Source organism: Colletotrichum karsti (assembly GCF_011947395.1).
Source record: "Colletotrichum karsti strain CkLH20 chromosome Unknown Scaffold26, whole genome shotgun sequence".
Taxonomy (NCBI): Eukaryota; Fungi; Ascomycota; class Sordariomycetes; order Glomerellales; family Glomerellaceae; genus Colletotrichum; species Colletotrichum karsti.
This window is the reverse complement of record NW_024065926.1, coordinates 8,462-27,014: the sequence shown is the minus strand read 5'-3', so window position 1 is coordinate 27,014 and position 18,553 is coordinate 8,462. Positions and strand designations below refer to the sequence as shown.

General features: G+C 45.9%; 6 protein-coding genes across 6 annotated transcripts; 3 read left to right on the top strand and 3 right to left on the bottom strand.

The window, feature by feature from the left end:
- Positions 1–5,915: 5,915 nt before the first annotated feature.
- Positions 5,916–6,759, bottom strand: CkaCkLH20_07948 (2og-fe oxygenase family protein; the record flags this gene model as incomplete). Its single annotated transcript, XM_038890663.1, has 2 exons — positions 5,916–6,495; positions 6,554–6,759. The coding sequence occupies 2 exons, from the start codon at positions 6,757–6,759 to the stop codon at positions 5,916–5,918; spliced, it is 786 nt and encodes a 261-aa protein (XP_038743846.1).
- A 389-nt stretch (positions 6,760–7,148) lies between these two features.
- On the top strand, positions 7,149–8,472 carry CkaCkLH20_07947 (uncharacterized protein; the record flags this gene model as incomplete). Its single annotated transcript, XM_038890662.1, has 5 exons — positions 7,149–7,269; positions 7,323–7,386; positions 7,465–7,656; positions 7,715–8,072; positions 8,119–8,472. The coding sequence occupies 5 exons, from the start codon at positions 7,149–7,151 to the stop codon at positions 8,470–8,472; spliced, it is 1,089 nt and encodes a 362-aa protein (XP_038743845.1).
- Positions 8,473–8,926: 454 nt separating this feature from the next.
- Positions 8,927–10,630, bottom strand: CkaCkLH20_07946 (metallopeptidase family M24; the record flags this gene model as incomplete). Its single annotated transcript, XM_038890661.1, has 3 exons — positions 8,927–9,120; positions 9,169–10,136; positions 10,191–10,630. The coding sequence occupies 3 exons, from the start codon at positions 10,628–10,630 to the stop codon at positions 8,927–8,929; spliced, it is 1,602 nt and encodes a 533-aa protein (XP_038743844.1).
- A 503-nt stretch (positions 10,631–11,133) lies between these two features.
- Positions 11,134–12,917, top strand: CkaCkLH20_07945 (major facilitator superfamily transporter; the record flags this gene model as incomplete). Its single annotated transcript, XM_038890660.1, has 5 exons — positions 11,134–11,327; positions 11,407–12,199; positions 12,258–12,439; positions 12,497–12,602; positions 12,663–12,917. 5 exons carry the CDS (start codon positions 11,134–11,136, stop codon positions 12,915–12,917), a joined length of 1,530 nt encoding a protein of 509 aa, XP_038743843.1.
- A 715-nt stretch (positions 12,918–13,632) lies between these two features.
- On the top strand, positions 13,633–15,023 carry CkaCkLH20_07944 (uncharacterized protein; the record flags this gene model as incomplete). The annotated part of the gene is made up of 5 exons (XM_038890659.1): positions 13,633–13,923; positions 13,976–14,350; positions 14,400–14,499; positions 14,671–14,823; positions 14,881–15,023. The coding sequence occupies 5 exons, from the start codon at positions 13,633–13,635 to the stop codon at positions 15,021–15,023; spliced, it is 1,062 nt and encodes a 353-aa protein (XP_038743842.1).
- Positions 15,024–15,499: 476 nt separating this feature from the next.
- On the bottom strand, positions 15,500–18,237 carry CkaCkLH20_07943 (OPT oligopeptide transporter; the record flags this gene model as incomplete). Its single annotated transcript, XM_038890658.1, has 7 exons — positions 15,500–15,838; positions 15,907–16,196; positions 16,248–16,425; positions 16,481–16,744; positions 16,803–17,084; positions 17,142–17,819; positions 17,884–18,237. 7 exons carry the CDS (start codon positions 18,235–18,237, stop codon positions 15,500–15,502), a joined length of 2,385 nt encoding a protein of 794 aa, XP_038743841.1.
- Between the last annotated feature and the right edge of the window lie 316 nt (positions 18,238–18,553).

Below are 18,553 nucleotides of genomic sequence, written 5' to 3'. Positions count from 1 at the left end.
GCAGCAGGGAAACTCTGATCGGTGCACTTCATGATGTTAACAAATCATGGGTTTCTTTACGCTTGGCAGCTGAGGGAAAAGAACCTTAAGAGAGATATCTCGTGCCAGCCAACCAGAGGCCACACGCGGTACGTACCGACTGGGATCTGGCTGATGGCTTGCAGGGGGGCTGTGGTCCGTGGTGCTTGTGCTCTCCACACGACGTCTGGTTGGCTCGTCACCGTAAGGAAGGTACCACCCACGTACTTCTAGCGTTAGATCGGTTACGGACGGATACGGATGCATATCCACCACCTGAGAGCGACTTTTTACGGTGCAATCAATTTTCAATACGAAGCTACCTTTTCCTCTGGATATCTGTACCAAGTGAATGCGCCACTAACCTCCACTACCTCAGCACATAGCAATCGGGCGCCGTCTTCTTTTGTCCATGTTTCCGTTTCTATCTTGTTTCCACGCCTCGTCTAGACTCCAGCCCTCCTTTCCATTCGTGAAACCTTCCAACATCAGCTTCTGCCACTTCAATCAATATGCGGCATACGTAGTAGACACCAAACGACGTCTCACCGCGTCGCCGCCCACCCCTAAACCTCGCATTCTGAGTCAAGTCAAGCTTTTCTCCAGGCGCTCATACAGAATATGGATACCTAGTATACTTCAATGGCCACCGCTCAACAGAGCCAGCAAACTGCCATTCTCTTCCCCCTGCGCTTCATACGTACTCTTCCTTAATAATTTGACTGCTCCCTGCAGCTCCACCATGACGCCACCGAGGTTCCGTTGCACTGCTCAAAAAGGCATTCGCAAAATGCCCCCCTGGCATGCGCCAGTCTGAATTCCAACATGCCAACCGTGAAATTGCCAAAGTCTCGGCGATGGAATCTTGCAACTCATATGCCTTCTTTCCTCCCGCTGCGGGATCACCTAGGTCGCGAATCCTCATTCCAAACGTCGCTTTCATCGTCTTACCGGCCACGACCGTTCGTGCTAGGTCGGTAGCTCCGTCAACTTTACACCCTCAGTTAAGGTAGGCGTACTTGGCCACTATGGCCGCTATTTTTAGATCTCGGTCCCCTCCTTCCGCCGTTCAAAATCGCTCACGCTCTTGTATCCTCACATTTCTGACTTCCAGGTTGTCTGAGATTGCTCTTTTTGTCTTCGTCAATGACTGCGCTTCATCGCTTCGGGTAGGAGCCAAATCATAATACTGACTGCAGTGTCTTCGAGGAATCCTCCGTTTCCCCCTTTCCACAGTATCCACCCTCTCACCGTCCCCAAGCCCCGCTTCTCCATCGTGGTCGGGATCCGCGGCCGGCTAAAGACCCAGGATCCTGGCGTTTCGCCGTGCCGGTGCCCGCACCCGGCCTCACTGCGACCTCATCCTCATCGCCGCTCCACCCGATGGAAGGCTGAGATACTACTCGGAATTTCCTCACTTTATTTAACTTCATCAACGCCCCAACTCTATCGGTCTCGGATTTCACCGCAGTTCCTAAGTCCATTAATGCTAAATAGTATTAAAATACTTATTAGTGTTTAATTATAATATACTACTAGCAGTAGCTTATATAGTCTACCCTATAAATAAGAAATAATAATAGTAAATAATAATAGTATTATTAGCTATACTAATATTTATAGTAGAAAATAAGAAGGTAGGCTAACTAATAGTTTAGACCCCTACTTTAACTAATACTATATATATATAAATAATAATAAGGCTAATAGATAAGGCTAGAGATATATAGACTAAATAACTAGCTAAACTTTAGAGATAGTTCTAGCTATAGGCCTAGCTAAACTATAATAGCCTTAACTATAATAGCCTTAATTATAATAGCTTTAACCTAAATAGAGGGTTTCTATAAATTTTATATATTAGAGAAAGGTTTATAAGTTATATAAAAGAAGCCTTATTAGGGTATTAAGAAGATATATATAAAAAGAGACTATTTAATACTATAAGAAGTAGGTTTCTTTCCTATAATATTAATATTCTCTTTACTTTAATATTAACCCCCCTTTTAAAGCTTCCTTAATAACCCTTCTCTATAATTAAGAGATAACCCTATTATATTAAGACTAAACTGTTTATTATTATTTACTATAATTATAAATAGTTAAGTATTTATATAATTCCTCTTAGAATTAATAATACTATAACCTTATAGTTTTAGTTAATATTATAGTAGAAATTTAGAGTTATCTATTAGATATATAACGCCTTATTATTTAGTAATAATAAGAATAATAATATCTATAAGGATTTAGTATTACTTACTTTAAGCGTTATTAATAATATTATTAAGCTTAAGTATATTAAATAGCTTAAAGAGGCTAGAGCTACTACTTAAGAAGCCCTCTAAGAGATAGATAAGATCTATTAATAAGAAGTAGCCCCTAATGAGTAGTTAAGGCCTCTATAGTAGTATTACTTTTAATATAGTAACTATTAGTAAGTTAAGTAAGTTTATATAATATAGAGAGCCTTACTAATAAGATAGAACTACTTAGTATTTAAACTACCTATAGATTAAAAGAACTAGAGTTATATTAAGTTTAGAAATAGTAAAGAATAACACTATTATAGTATTTAAGTAGGTTAGTATAATAGTATATCTAATAGACTAATATAGTTAATAAGTAAGTGGATTAGATAAGCGAGTAGATCAGCCGACCGCGCGAAACTATCTTCTAACTTCTATATTACGTTACACTATAACTAAATATATCATTATAGAGTAATAAAGGTTAGATAAACTTAGCAATTTAAGCTATTAAGAAGATACTAACTCTTAGTATTTAAGCTATATCTTATATCTACTTAGTGCTCTTTTTAACCTTATGCTATTATTTAGAGGGAAAGAGATTATAATATAATATTATACCTAAGTTATAAAATTTAACTATACTTAAAGAAGAGAAGCTAGTTAAGTATATTCTCAACCTAGATTCCTAATTATTTCCTCCCTATATTAGTAGTATAGAAGATATAGCTAATTAACTACTTACTAACTATAATATACCCCCTATTAGGAAGTATTAGGCCTTAAACTTTATTAAGTAATAACTATAGCTCTAGACGCGCTTTTTTTATAAGTATAACTATAAGAGGGCTTAATATAAAGACCTAGACGTAATAAATATATAGTTTTAGCTTATAGTAAATATAATTATAAAATATAGTATTATAGACTTAGATATCTATAACTTTAATAAGATTAGGTTTATAATAGGCTAGATTATATTTAGAATGGTTATAATAAGTGCTAAGAGGCGTTTAAATATAAAAATAATATAGCCTATTAATTATAAATAGGTTATAGTTATTTAGGCTATTAGTTTATTAGGCTATAGCGTTCCGCTATATATTATCGTTTTAGGGTAATATTACTTCTCTACCTAGTATATAGAAATAGGTCTCCTATATAACTAGGTTATTATAACGTTTAAAAACGGATAGATAATAAATAAAAGAGGCTTAAATTAGCTTTAGTACTTTAATTAGTATATAAAACTATATATAAGTAGTAGATATTACCTCCTTATTATTAATAGGTATAAAAGTTACTATACTATTAACTTTAAGATATATTATAAGGAAAATAATATTATTATACTTTATATACTAGCCTATTCCTCTTATTTACTTTAGCCTTTAGACGTTAGGTATTTTAGACTACTAAAGAAGGTATATAGTTAATAAATTAAGGATAAAATACGCTAAGGCAATACCTATATTATAAAGGAAGACTTCTTCCCTACGTTTTATAAGGCTTTTATATAAGCCCTTATAGTTAAAAATATCTAGGGAGGTTTTAGAGGGGCTAGGCTTATCCCTCTTAGTATAGAAAGTATACTATTAAAGCTTAATATTAAGTTATATACTCTAATACCTCTAGGGTCCCTCCTAATAACACCCCCCATATAGACTTCTTAAATACTAAATAACCTAATAGAAGCATCTTCTTAGTTTAAACTCATTAAGAGGAGAATTTCCCACTATTAAAATAGCTTACTAACTTTAATTATTAAAGCTATAGAGTATCTATTAAAGGGGGTATATAGATTTATATACTAGATTGCTTTATTAAGGTCTAAGGTCTAGATCCTTTAAGAGGAGAATAACCTACTTAATAGACACTAGAGGGCTAAGAAAATATATCTTAAATAAGGAGGAAGTCTCACTATAGCTAAAGTAGAGGACCTTTAATTATAGAGAGAGGCTATAGCTCAGATTGAGGAGGAAACGCGCTAGAGTAGTAGTTACTAACTGAGAATAGAGATAGGCTAATAGCAATATAGCGTCTATAGGAACACTAGTTATAATGCGTAAATATATTAATTTGCTAAAGAAATATCTAAAGAAGAAGATCTTAACTAGTTTGTATTAAATTAATTTGCTTAATATTAGTTATTAGTTATAAATATGCTATAGTTGCTATTGGCTAATCTACTTGCTTATCTGATCCACTTGCTTATTAACTATATTAATAAAAGGAAGTCTCTATTATAGCGTTTAGTCTAAATAATATAAGGGTTTAATATAATTAGTATTATTAATAATAGAGGTAGTAGTAGTAATTAAAATTAAATAAGTATAATTTATAATATAAGTCCTAACTAGCCTATAGATAAGTAGCCTAAAGGCTATTAGTAGAGTGCGTTAGTTTTAGTGAGGTATCACTACTAGCAGCAGTTCTATAAAACTATAAGGTACTAGAGGCAATAGTATTAAAATACACCCGCGTTAGTTAGCATTCCATAGTGATTGGAATAATAAACCTTAAAGCCTATAGCAAATGGCTGCTGGGAGTGGTATTACACGACCTTAGGAAACACAGATATAGGGGAGCCTAAGAGAAATTGGCTCTCGGTTTCGCGTGTGACGGGTGTCACCACAGGCCTGGAATGGCCTTCTGCAGCGGTACTGCGGCACCGCGTCGCGAATTTAGCTGCGGCACCAAGCCCAACAGCACCAGCCAAGAAGCAAGGGAGAGTTAGAAGATGCCAAAAATACTGCACAATATCTTGAACGCAGGTTACGCGTGGAGCTTTACGTGAAGTAGTTAGATAGATAAAGCTTAGGCTTTGAGTGAGGTTCATACATACTTTCCCCCGTAGTCCAGCACAGATCCTACCACTTCGCCGTCGAATAAGAGGCACTTGATTCTAGGGTTGAGAGCTGTAGAGGGTTAGTTACTTGGCGGCTCCCTGCTATGATGTTTTTGGCCTACGACGTCTTGAATAGCGTGTTCTAAAGACGGGGTCACGGTTATGATCCCTAACAGCGTCGAACAGTCTGGTTTCAAAGGCTGCCTGCTGAGCTTCAACCTCATTTATAACGAGTTCTTGCTATGGATGTGTACCAGTGGTTTGAAATGGCTTTGGCTTTCCCAATAGAGAGAAAAAAGAAAAACGATCAGCTTAAGAAAAGAGTGCAGAAACCGCCAATCTAAAAACGCAATTTCTAGAGCTGTTCAATACTTTCAGTGCCCCAGAAACGAAATCATGGAGGACGTGAAAAGTGAGCACTGGCAGCAGTCGCATCAGATAGATTGACGCTGGAGCGAGAATCGACGAGTGTATTCGTACTTGGATCTCTACGGGAAGACGCCATCTTCGGCAAGAGGTTCGATGGTTGGCATTGCGAGACTCACTCAACAGAAACCGCCAAATGGGCAATTTCACTCAAGAAAGGGTATTCGAGGCTCGAAACAACACGACAAATGAGGTTTCATCTCCCGTTGAGAGTGTATAGACCAAGTATGGAATTCCACGGAGACAAGCATGAACATTAGCAATAGCACGGCGATAGGGAGGGGCTGATTTGAAATCATATAACTGCCATCGCTTAGGACATCTGGGCCTGTCCAACGTGTCTATAAACACTACGCTTAAGCCTCAAGCCACAGCTAATCGTCTCCTCGCAATTCCTTGCTCAGTGGTGCTTGTCTCGTCCAGATGTTCATCCCAACCTTTTGTCCGCTCACCACAGGCAGCCCAGCGTGCAAGTTGCGCTGGTCACCGCTACCGTCCCAAAGTAGATTCTCCCAGTAGACGAAGTTTCCCTCAATGGGACGAAAGGTCACTCCGTTTTCCCATGGTTCGTCGCAGTCGACGAAATTGCACCAGCGCTCGTCTTGCGGCGCGTCCAGCAAAGGAAAGTTGGTTCCTCCGCCCGTGACGTTGACCGCAGAAACGTAACCAAAGAACGATGAAATTCGGTTACCACCCTGTGAAGCCGTGGTGTGTTTGGGATCGGTGAACCAGTCAGTGTGAAAGTGGTAACGCTGACCTTCGCCGTACTTCACCAACTGTAGAGGCTCAATGTGATTCTTCGGGACACTGTAGCCCTGGAAAGCTATTGCTCTCTCCTCTATGCAACGGACTACATCATCCCTCCACAGACTGGTGCTTTGTGACGTGCGGACTTGATGGGTAGTCTTGCCGCCGGCCGCGTCAATTACTCCTGAATGCGTGAAAGTCTCGCTTCTGATCGCTGGTTAGTTGCGAGCACGGGAGAGGAAGTCCGACAGGCGCAGCAACGTACCCTAGTTCCAGAAGGTGTTCTCTCTCGGCGGGCGTGATAAAATCGGGGATGTAAATGACCAGCGGTGATTTGGAAACCATATGGATCTTGTACGGAGGGTGAGTGCACTCATAGCCGGACAGCGGCTTCTGATCTTGCCCCGCCGCCACGGAAAGGACCAAAGTGATCGCAAGCGCCAAAGTACCTGTCGTGAGGAAGCCCATCATGCCGCCTGCGTACGATAGCGGCCAAAGATGAATATGATGAATTGGAGTTCAAACTTGAGGAATGTTCTCCGTTATCAATCAAGTCTAAAATTTTGAATCGGATGATGGATCCAACAAAGGAGCTTTTGAAACCCAATGTGTTTTGGGGCGAGCGTTGGCAAGCTGATATCTGAATGGTACGAGGGGTTTGGCGTTTAGTTCAGGGGCTTCCTTGTCTGATCTGCATGGCCTGGGAGCGTAAAACGGCGCGATTACGGGGCGTCAGCCCCCAACTTCACTGGGGTAACACCCCTGAACCAGTTCCAATCCAAAGCTCTCCAAGTCTTTTTCAACGTCCGGTTTCCATCTTCAACATGGGCTGAATACCACAGCTTCAGCAATCCGCAGAAATGTTCCTGAACCGTATCCTTGTCTCTCTCGCCGCTGCCCAGTGTGGCCATTGTTGGAAGTATGCAACTGAAAACGAATTCCGCACATCTCTTGGGCAAGACGTACCGGCACTCATTGCTTGTAAGTCCATCATTTCAGCTCTCCAAGTTCACAAGAGGTCTAACCCACCGCAGTTGTCAATGTGAGCACCTCTCAACCCCATGACTCCATCCTTCTTACTGAACAACGTTCGAATCCGTCTCTAGCCGACAAAGTAAGATGAAACCTGCCGCGGACATGGAGATCTTATCGTATATACTGATGTGGAAATTCTAGCAGTCTAGCAAGCATAGGATTCGAGCCTGAATGGGACAGCATTCGAGAAAAACACCTCAACACCATCTCGGTAAACTGTATCCGGAACCGCAAGCTCTGTGACGAGACAGAAATATCTTCTTTCCCAACAATTCGTCTTTATGGCACAAACGGCACAATGCAGAGATACCGTGGGCCCCGAAGAGCAAAAGAGTATGCGTCAAGATCGGCACCAGACTGATTCATGAGGTTGCAGGCTGACAAACTCCAGCATCATGGCGTTCGTGCAACGAATGAAGCGGCCAACGATATCCGAACTCAAAGACGAGGCTGTAGAGAGCTTTCACAAAGGGGATGGCATCGTATTCGTGGCTCGCTTAGCGCCTTATGATGAGAGTCTGCGCGTGCGATTTGATAATCTGGCCACGCATTACCGCGATCGTTACTCATTCGGACTCGCCCATACTTCGGTACCGGATTCCAGCGTCAGCTGTTACAACAACATCGACAGCCTCCAGTTCAACGCAAATGATCTTTCCTCAGTTGATGCATTGCAAACACTTGTTCACAGATGCAAAACACCACTTGTGGCCCTCTTGACGCGGAGGAATGAGATAGACTACTTGAGTGTGAGTATCACTGACCAACCTTCGGGCAACTTCTCATTGGATGCAGGGTGGCAAGTCTTTAGTCTACTTCTTCACCTCTGACGACGTGCGGCGGGACGAATACGTGACTGAGATCAGGCCACTCGCAAAAAGGTTCTCCGAGTACCTGACCTTTGTCACTGTGGATTCTTCTGAATACGCGGACATGCTTTTGGGCCTTGGGCTTGCGAAAGATGCATCTGAAGGCCTGGCGCTTCAGAATCCACAAACTGGACACGCCTTCCCGCACAACGGAAGAATCAATGCGGAGACGGTGGAGCAGTTCATTGTCGATATATCGGAAGGCAACGTCCAGCCTTGGAATGGTCAAATGCCGGTGGTGTCTCAAGAGGAAGAGAATACAAGCCATGATGAGTTGTAGCTGGTCACATTGACTCTTGATCATTATTGTTTCAACTATTCCCGCTGGTTCGCGGAGACTTGCACCCGATCAACCTGGAACGTTCAGCCGCTTAAAGTTAGGCTAGACTGGCCCAGATTCGTGAAAGAATCATCCAAGCTGATTTGGTGATTACGTTGATGTTACAGTCAGAGCAGGGTGCCTCAGCCAAAGTACTTCTTGAACAAGGTCTAAGCAGTTGCGTCCGGGTACAAATTTGCCGATCAGCATGGTGTCGGAAGGGTTAGACGATGAGGAACCATGATGTTCTTTTCGAAGTATACTTCACCGCGGAGACATGTAGTCGATGAATGATCAACAAGACAGGTTTTTTGGTTAAGCAGTTGCTAGTCTTCACAGGTTACATCAGCATGAAATTGACCCCAGCGCATCCCGGAATGTCATGCTTTGACATCTGTCATCTTAAGGGAGTTGATCATGGATCGTAGGGACCTGTGGCTCTGCGTCCAGTAAGAAGCTCTGCCTCGCCCGACTCTCTAACCAGATAGATATCCTCATGTCGTACTCCGAATCGGTTCTCGAGATAGATGCCTGGCTCATTTGTAAAAGTCATGCCTGGCTGCAGTAGCACATCCTTATTCCACTTGTTCAAGTATGGAGACTCATGTGCTTTAAAATGTTAGCCATCGAGCTTAGAAATCCAACACTCATACGCACCTTTGATTCCGATGCCGTGGCCTAAGCGGTGAGTAAAGCCGTACCCGTAGCCTGCGTTTTCGATAACTTGACGAGCGGCAATGTCCACACTAGCTGCCGTGTTGTTGGGCTTGAAAGCTGAAGCAGCCGCAGTTTGGGCATCCAAAACAATGTCCCAGACCTTCAATTTCTCAGCGCGGAGCTCTGAGTCCCCCTTATTCTCGTGCGTTGCGGAGTACGACTTCCCAGATCCAAACCATCTTAGAAGCTTGCCAATTGCGCTGTTGCAGCGAGTCTCCGGCGGGTCAATGAAGAAACTTCGACAAATGTCTGAACTGTACCCCAAGTAATGGGCACCGACGTCTATGACCACCATGCTCTCGGGTGTCAGCTTCTTCCACCCAGTAACGAAGCCACCATGTGGCAATGCCCCATGTTCTTCGAACAAGACGATGTTGAAGAATAAAGAGAAGTCGATAGAGAGCAAGGCATTGTTCAAGATGTCTGTCACATCATTTTCGGTGAGGCCAGGGACCAGACAAGGCCGCATGGCCCGGACGGCAACAACAGTCCCGGTGTTCACGGCGCGGAGGAGCTCCACTTCGGCGGGGCTTTTCTGTTGGCGCACAAGCTCCACTTCGGGGTTCAGACCGACGGTCTCAAAGCCGACAGAATCCAAGCCGCGGACAATAAAGTCGCGCATCTCTTCATCGACCATAATTTTAGCCTTGCGGCCGTCGAAAAGACGTGACTTGAGCAGCGTGCTGTACGGGTTCCAGTGCTCCTCCCAGATGACAATGTCTAGCTCCTCGTCTCTGGAAGGGATACCGAGCATGCGTACGCGGCCCTCCTCAAAGTGAGGTGACAAGAACGCAGTCTTACCGGTAATTTCACCGGACGGCAACGTCTGGGGCATGACCAACATGAGGAACGGCCGTTCCTCAGGCTCCCAGGGCTCCCAGTCGACTTGAGATATATTACCATAGTACCTTAACACGAGTTAGGCAACAGTCTAAAACTCTCAACAGATCATGTGAGCTTACTGAAAGGTGTAACCGGGCTCGAGGGCAAAGGCGTCGATGTTGGATGCTGCCAAGGCCTTCGCAAGACGATCCCTTCGCTCGATGAACTCATCTGCGGCAATGGGTACAGCGGAGTTGAGAAACGACAAGTCGGATTTCAGATTATCAATGGCGCATTGTTGAACCTTTTGAAATCCGGTAGGCTGATTGTAATGGTAAATTGAGGACGAGTAGAAGCTGGTCGCTAGGAGAAACAAAGATGTCGCGACCAAAGGAAGTAGTCGGGAGCGGCGTGTGGGTGGCTGCGGCGGTCGGGCCGGGGCGCGGGACGCTGTTTGTTGTTTTCTCTCTGAGCCCGACATCTCCAAGTAATTGGAAAGAAGAATGATGTTTGCAATTCTTGGTTCGATCTGCTGTGCATGCAGAGAAGATGGCGGCAAGTAAAGAGACAAGAAGATCATTTGCCGAGAAGTCGGAAGTCGGGGGGCCTGTCGGAGGCTGTCCGACCTCGCCCACCGGCCCCAACCCCTCTCCGGGGTGCAGCACCTGCGAATCAGTTCCCAGTTGGGAAATAATCCCCACACGAGTCATGCCAGCCGCAGAGCAGGTCCAACACCTACTGTGTAACATTTGCTGCACCTATTAGTTCTCGTACCACTGACATGGGTGTCGATAACGCTGGCGAGTTTTCCTCGGGTTACATCGCCGGACCGGACCAACAGATAGGACTCCAATCGCTCTACATCATTTGTCGATGACCTGAAAAACCCGGGCCGGAGGCTTGGGTTGCGTCCAACCGCGGCAATATGTAAAATGAGTGGCCCGCCACGGATATCTGGCTGATGCGTCTTAGACGCGTCCCCCGTTTCGCTTCCCTCTTCAGCAAGCCAAGTCTTTCTGTCCTTTCCTCGAACCTGATGCGTGGTTGATTCCCATGACAGCAGATTCAACTCACAACGCCAACATGACAACAGCCTCTTCTCCCTCTGGGATCGGGAATGATAAGACCGCTACCGAAGAATTGAGAATAGCCAGCAATGTTGGCAAAGAAGATGAAATCGATGTCGTAGCCGAAGAACCAGAAAAGACGTACTACAGTACTGTATCTGTCTGGCTCATGGTTTTATTCTCAGGTTTGGCAATTGGTTCTGATGGATAGTATGATTACACCCAACACGCCGTCTTTGTGTGTTTCGTCCCGCCCTCGTCCCATTGTGACTGACAATTGTGTGCGCAGCAATGCCGCCGTTATTGGAAATGTTGAGTTGCTGCTGGCAATTCTCTATCCCGACGATCTGACTTCAACTATATATCAGCGTCTTTCGAATGCATTTTTGATTGGCATGATTGTGGGCATGTTGCTGTTTGGTGTTATCGTGGATCAACTGGGTCGAAAGACTGGCGCCGTAGCTACAACTTTGTTGTTGGTCCTCGGAATCACCCTGTCTACCGCAGCAAGTGGAAACACGCCGACGGGCATGTTCTGGATGCTCATTATTGCTCGCGGCGTCGCCGGCGTGGGAGCTGGAGGCGAATATCCGGTATCTGGTGCTGGTGCTGCTGAAGCTACGGATGAAGACGCCAAGTACCGTAAAAGACGCGGCTTCATGTTTGCAATGCTGGCAGACCTTTCCAGCAGTTTGGGATACATATGGGGAGCTTTGGTGCCTCTGCTGCTTCTGCTTTGCGTTGGCCAAGAAGTTTCAAAGTACCACATTGTTTGGCGAACTTCATTTGCTCTCGGAATGGCCCCTCCTCTTCTCATCTTCTGGTTTCGCATGCGCATGGCCGTCTCAACAGCTTATCGCAAATCAGCAATGCGCAAACAGCGAACTCCCTACTGGCTGGCGCTGAAAAGATATTGGAGACCACTGCTTGGCTCGGCTTCTACATGGTTCTTGTACAACTGGATCAGTATTCCATTCGGCATTTTCAGTTCCACAATCATGTCCAGGGCGAATGCCGGCGATAGCCTTGTAAAGACACTCGGATGGGGTGTTGTAATCAACTGCTTCTACATCCCGGGACCGGTAAGTCGCTAACCCCGATTGTATTCATACCAATGATGTCAGCTAACGAAGAATTCAGTTCATTGGCGGATATCTCTCCGACAAGATTGGCAGAAGACAAACCATGGCCCTGGGGTTCACCCTCCAAGCAATTCTGGGATTCGTTTTGGGTGGAGCCATGAACCCAATTCAGAATGTATTCCCCTTGTTTGTTGTTCTATACGGAATCTTCTTGACTTTGGGCGAAGTTGGACCTGGAAGGTAAGTGATTCTGAATTGATATCATCAGCTGGGGCAGGCAAACTAATACGTGACTAGTACGGTGGTCTTGACTGCCTCCGAATGCTTCCCCACGTCTATTCGAGGTCAAATGATGGGGTTCATCTCAGCTTTTTCCAAGGCCGGTGCTGCTATTGGCACTCAGGTGAGTCCAAAACCTTTGCCTTTTGCAAAAATAAAGCAGCTCCGATGCTAAGAATTCAAGGTTTTCACCGCCATTCTCAACTCCTACACGGAAACGCCTTCTAAGGGCAACCAAGTTGCCTTCCTAATTGGTTCCGGGTTCGCTGTACTGGGTGCACTGATTGCATTGTTCGTCATCCCCGATGTGTCCCGTCGTTTGAACGACGACGACGAGGCTTGGAAAAAGTATCTAGCTGAGAACGGCTGGGAGGCTCAGTGGGGCGATGAGGTCACCCGAGACCCTTCTGGAGTGGTGATGAACAAGACAGCCTCCTAAAGCCCTTTTAGGGGGTTACCTTTAGCGTTTTGGCTGTTGAGACTGTGCCGAAGTCCACGCCATCGGGGAAACTGATTGGAAGATTGCAGATCTTTTCTGACATACATTGGGTAACATTGCCTGCAACACTACAACATGTTGTTAACAAATCCTCCTGTCTAAAATCTGAATTGGATCACGCAAACCAAGATCGAGTGAAGTGTTGATCTGGGAAAGGCTCTATTCGTTGTAAATCAAGGGCAACAGTACGCCTCATGCGTTGCATCCACCCTTCACTCGACGAATTGTGTATTAACCCTGCGTAAGTTCTTGGGAGAAGTTAAGACAAGGGGCAGTAAACTTTTCGGCGGAGGGCAGAATCCTGTTCATAAAAAATATATTCTTAAGCATGAACATTTTCCCAGTGATCCTCGCTTTTCTGGCAGATGATCATAAAGGTAGAAATCAATTATGATTGACCGGTTGGATATGATCGGTTGGTAAGGTATCATTCGGTCAAGCTTCCTGGTCAATCATCCTTGTTGACCTACCTATTGAGGATTAGCGATAGAAAAATACGAGAAAGCCAAGCATTGGGCTCCTCTCGAGGACATACTATGCTTGGATTGCATGATTTCCCATTTAACATAAAGAAGGATGCTTCATGGGACAAGAAAGTAGCTGTCAGCACACGCAACTTCAACTCTGGACACTTTCACATCAAAAAGGCAACAAAATGCGACAACAGTTGTACTATCTCGTTAGCGGCATTTCAGTTGTCCTGGGGCATACGCTCCGTACCGACAACCGCGCCATCCCAGACAAGTACATTGTCAGTTTGAAACCAGGAATCTCGAGTGCAACTGTTGATAGCCATCTCAGTTGGGTACGGGATGTACATAAGAGGAGGAGCCTCTCAGCTCGTACCATTGCAGGCGTCGAAAAGACGTTTGACATCGGTCTCTTTCACGCATATGCTGGGTCATTTGACGAAGAAATGGTTATGGAGATCGAAGCGAATCAAGATGTGAGTTAAGGTCCAACGTGAATCATCATAGCGAAGCTGAACGATCGAATAGGTAGATCGCATTGAGCCCGATATGCCCATCTATCCGTTTGAGCTCATCTCCCAAACGGAGGCTACATGGGGCTTGGGCGCTATTTCCCACGAAGCATCGATCAACGCGAGTGCCAACCTCCGCGACGGATTCGAATATCGTTACGATGAAAATGGTGGAGAGGGCACATACGCATACGTCATTGACACTGGAGTCTGGGTCGACAACCCCGACTTTGAGGGACGTGCCGAATTGGGCTACACAGTCTATCCTGATATTCCGTTTGAAGACAGCACCGGTCATGGCACCCATGTTGCTGGCACCATTGCATCGAAAACATGGGGAATCGCAAAAAAGGCCCGTGTCATCGCAGTGAAAGTGATTGCGCCTGGCCAGGTAGGTTGAGACAACTTTTGCTTTGGCGTTGTGAGACTGACGAATCTAGGGTGTTATGTCGCACTTTATGGAAGGATTTTCATGGGCCGTAAACAACATCACCGCTACACCAGGACGGGCAGCTGTTTCTGTGATCAATATGAGCTTAGGTGAGTCCAATCTCCATGTGAGCATAGGTCAAGTCCCACAACTCACTGCTCTTTAAGGTGGTCCAACAAATTGGGCATTCAACAACCTGGTGCACGCAGCATCTGAGCAGGGAGTCCTTTCAGTCGTATCGGCAGGAAACGCAGGAGTTGACGTCGACCGTGTGTCCCCAGCGGGAACTGCCAGTGCTATCACTGTAGCGGCCAGCGCTGCAAATAACACGGTGCTGAGCTATAGCAACTTCGGGTCGAAAGTCGATCTGTATGCCCCCGGAGTTGATGTGTATTCATTGTCTCTGGAGGCGGGGAAAGATGTTGCTTTAACCGGTACGTCTATGGCTGCGCCTCACGTGGCAGGCCTGGCCTTGTATCTGAAAAGTCTAGAGTCGGGATTAGAGTCGGTGGAGGAAGTGACTGCCAGAATTCTCGACCTGTGCAAAGCGGGTGTTATTGTAAGAGTACCAGAGTTCACTCCTAATTTGTTTGCATTCAACGGGGTTGGATCAGAGTTGCGTCGGCAAAAGTGAGGCCACATTCAACCATAGCAGCAGATAATGCCGCCCCGGCAAAAGGACGGTGGCCGTGGCACCGTACTTCATTGATAGATCACTTCTATGCCTGACTCGTGCTGGAGATAGCGAAGCGTGAAGCCTGAAGTTGATTCCAGGCTTATTTATCTGAAGTCGACAGTAAATGAAGTCTGAACATCTGAAAGGTTTGGACCGCTAAGAACAAGAACCAGACGTCGCCGACAACATTAAACAGACATGGTCTCTTCCAGAGTATACAAAAACAGAAAACAATTGTAATTAATTAGTCTATTAAGTGTGTCTCGGCACGTGAAAGACCTGGCCTCTGCTGGATGCTTCACGGCAAGTAGATGGGTGCATATCATGGCGTTCTTAGGTGAAAGACATGATATCCATCAATCCAATTGCCGTCGAGCAACTGGCAGAGGTATCTTGATTGAATTTCCCATTGAACTCAGATGAATATCCTTCATCTACTCTGAAGATGGGCATAGATCGTAATTACCGTTCGCGTTGTTGCCCCACCAAATCGGAAACGGCTTGGAAGAGCCGCCAGCGCCGAACACAGCGAATGATAGAATGAATAGCACCGTCAAACTCGCACCATCCATAGCGCCGGTGACGAGGTAAGAATAGTCGCGGAAGATTCTAGGCCGGTAGTTGCGCAGATAAAACTGGGTAAAAAACCCCGCGATGATCTGGCTGAAGATGACGCAAGTTTGCGACTGGTTGTACGGGATGAAACCAGCATACTGGATGAATTGAGGGAAGTTGATCTCCGAGAGAGAGAACCCACGAATTTTGGGAACGAACTGCATGTCTTGGTGTCAGCACAGAAAATGACACAGCAAATTATCATATCAACGGGATTGAGACTTACGTAGACCACCAGCCTGTGAAGAGCGACAATTCCAAAACCAATACCGAGACCAATAGGGACCATTTCGTACTTTCCCCCGATCTTGTAGAGGTATCGTGCCAAAGCCCAAGATGTCGCGTTGGTGTTGTAGGACTGCATCGTGGCACCGCTCCAGGCACTGTTACCATTGCTGTCCACAAGAAGCTCACGGTTTCCGTTGACAATTGAGATCATGACAGCATAATTAATGAAACCGCCCAAGATGGTGCCGTATACCTGCGTCAGGAACATGACACGAGGCGGGATCTTGACTGTATGACATGGTCAGACAAGGCCGCAGCAAGACACCGAGAGTTACGCACGGTATTCGCCCATCTTCAAATCATTGGAAAGGGTGACAGCGTTTGAAATGACGTTGTGTGACCAAGCGGCAAAATACATGTTGCCAATGGGGCGCTCCGGCAAGAGCAGGCCGGCAAGCATTTTCGACAGATTGTTCGTGGCGATTCCGTTGCCATATCGAGAGTATAAAATAGTACTCTACGTACACGTTAGTAAAGTCCAGGCCTGCGTAGGGTATATACGGATAACCCACCAAAGGTGCAATGAAAATCCCAAGCAACAGGGACACAATGTACGCCCAAACTGGAAGAGTGATGTTCTGAGTGGTCACGACGATGATTCCTAGAACGAAGCTGAGAACAAGGACTACCACATACCACCACCAAGGGGTCTCCTTGTAGTGCTTGGCCATGTGTGCATGGTGCCTGTCTTCATATCGACCACTCTTCGCGCTCTTGTAAGCCTTGACAACGTCTCCTCCCCAGAACAGGAAGCAGTGTGCAATCAAGGCACCAATCTGCGACGCAATTAGAAAACGAATAGCTATCCAGGATGGGAGAGATTGGAACACTTACCGCTGCGTTTGCCATGAACATGGCGTAGGCAAAGCTCCCAGTAAGCCTAGGAATTCCGTAGGTTGCCAAAGCATCCTTGTTCAGTACGCCACCAGTGAAAACCTTCGCAATGGGGTACGTGGATCCATCCTCAGAGCGAAGACGCGTTGACATGAATGGCTGAGACTTGGAGTCCCACGCGTTGGTGTAGTAGATGGTAAGCATTGCGATGAAACACACGAAGTACCCAAGTGCTGCGTGGGCCTGCAGTGCGAGGGGAAGCGACGTGTTGAACGAAGTAATCTGGAAGGTGTCAATCAATCCGTGCACAGAGAAATCGCAAAGAGACAATCATCTTACGTATTGCCAGTCGAAGGACAAACTGAATAGACCCAGTCCTTCGTTGTTGGTCGCACCGCCAAAAAGATTGGTCAGGGTAGCAGCCTTCTGTCCCGTTGCATGCATCGCGGCGAGACAAGGAACAGAGACCGAGTTAAGCCACGGCCACATGTAGGCAGGGAAGAACTCGTAGACGAAAATACCGAAAAAGCTGTACCAAAACCATCGCAGAGGCTTCGAATTCTTCAAGTCTTGCCAATGCAGCCCCTGAAGTGTTTTGACGGTGGGTAGAGTGCTCCAGTAAACAGCGTCAACATGCCAAACGGCGATGGGTCGCATGACGCCGCATATGCCATAGCCAAATAGTCCAATGGAGATGACGCTCAAAACAACCGTAGTTGGACTCAAGGGAAGATCGTAGAAAAGGTCCTGTGCCGCGAAGACTTGGATACTGGCGGCGGCGTTGGACGCAGATGTTGCTGTGATAGCACAAATAGCATGCTCTTTGAGGTTCCAGGGTCCATGATTGAAGAAAGACAGAATCCGAATCCATTGGGGAGGTTGACCTTCCCCGCCCTTCTCCCTCCACCGAGCTTCGAATTTATCGCCTCGGGGGAGAAAGTTGGCCCATGCTTTGCCTAGAAAATAGGCAATGAGAACGATGAAGGTTCCCGAGATGGTGACCTGGGTGGGTTTGAACTGGAAGGAAACCGATCAGATGGAGAGCAACGAAGTTGCTGTTGCAATGGTAAAGCATGCGTACCGTGTAGATTTGACTCATGACCGCCTGGAAGGCTGAGAGGCAGGTGGCTAGAAGGAGACTTCGGAAAGTCAGAGCAGGTTGGAAGTCGTCGCGGAGAGGCAACAAATGCTCAGCGGCATCCGCGCCAGTTCTGATGATGACGTCTTCACTTCCATCGTCCGTATCATGATCAGAAATGTCTGAAAGAGGCCGAATTTCCTTGACTTCGGCATTGAGCCCCTTTTCAGGAGTACTCATATGAGTGCTGGATTTCTCATTGATGGCCTCATGGTTCGGCACCGAGACGATCTTTCCCTCAGCAGGGTTGAGCGCCCCGGCAACGATTGTATCGCCGAGAGGGTTAGAGACCGACATATCCGCATATAGAGAAGACTGGACAAGACGAGACAAAATTATCCCGACGATGATCCCGACGATGGGAAAAAGATCGCTAACGCGCCTGATTTGAAAGATAATGTGGCAACGCCAGTTTGTCTCGCTCTCATTGCATCAGCGAAGGCCGACAAGATATAACTTTAGGATAACAGACGAGAAAGGCGGCACACGCTGACCCAATGGCTTATCTTTGTGATGCGTCTCGCGTGATAACGTGGAGAGATGAACCTTGTGCATGGTGCAATTCTAGGGGGGGTGTTGTGCGATTGGTCTGTATGTCGAACTCTCAGTCCAA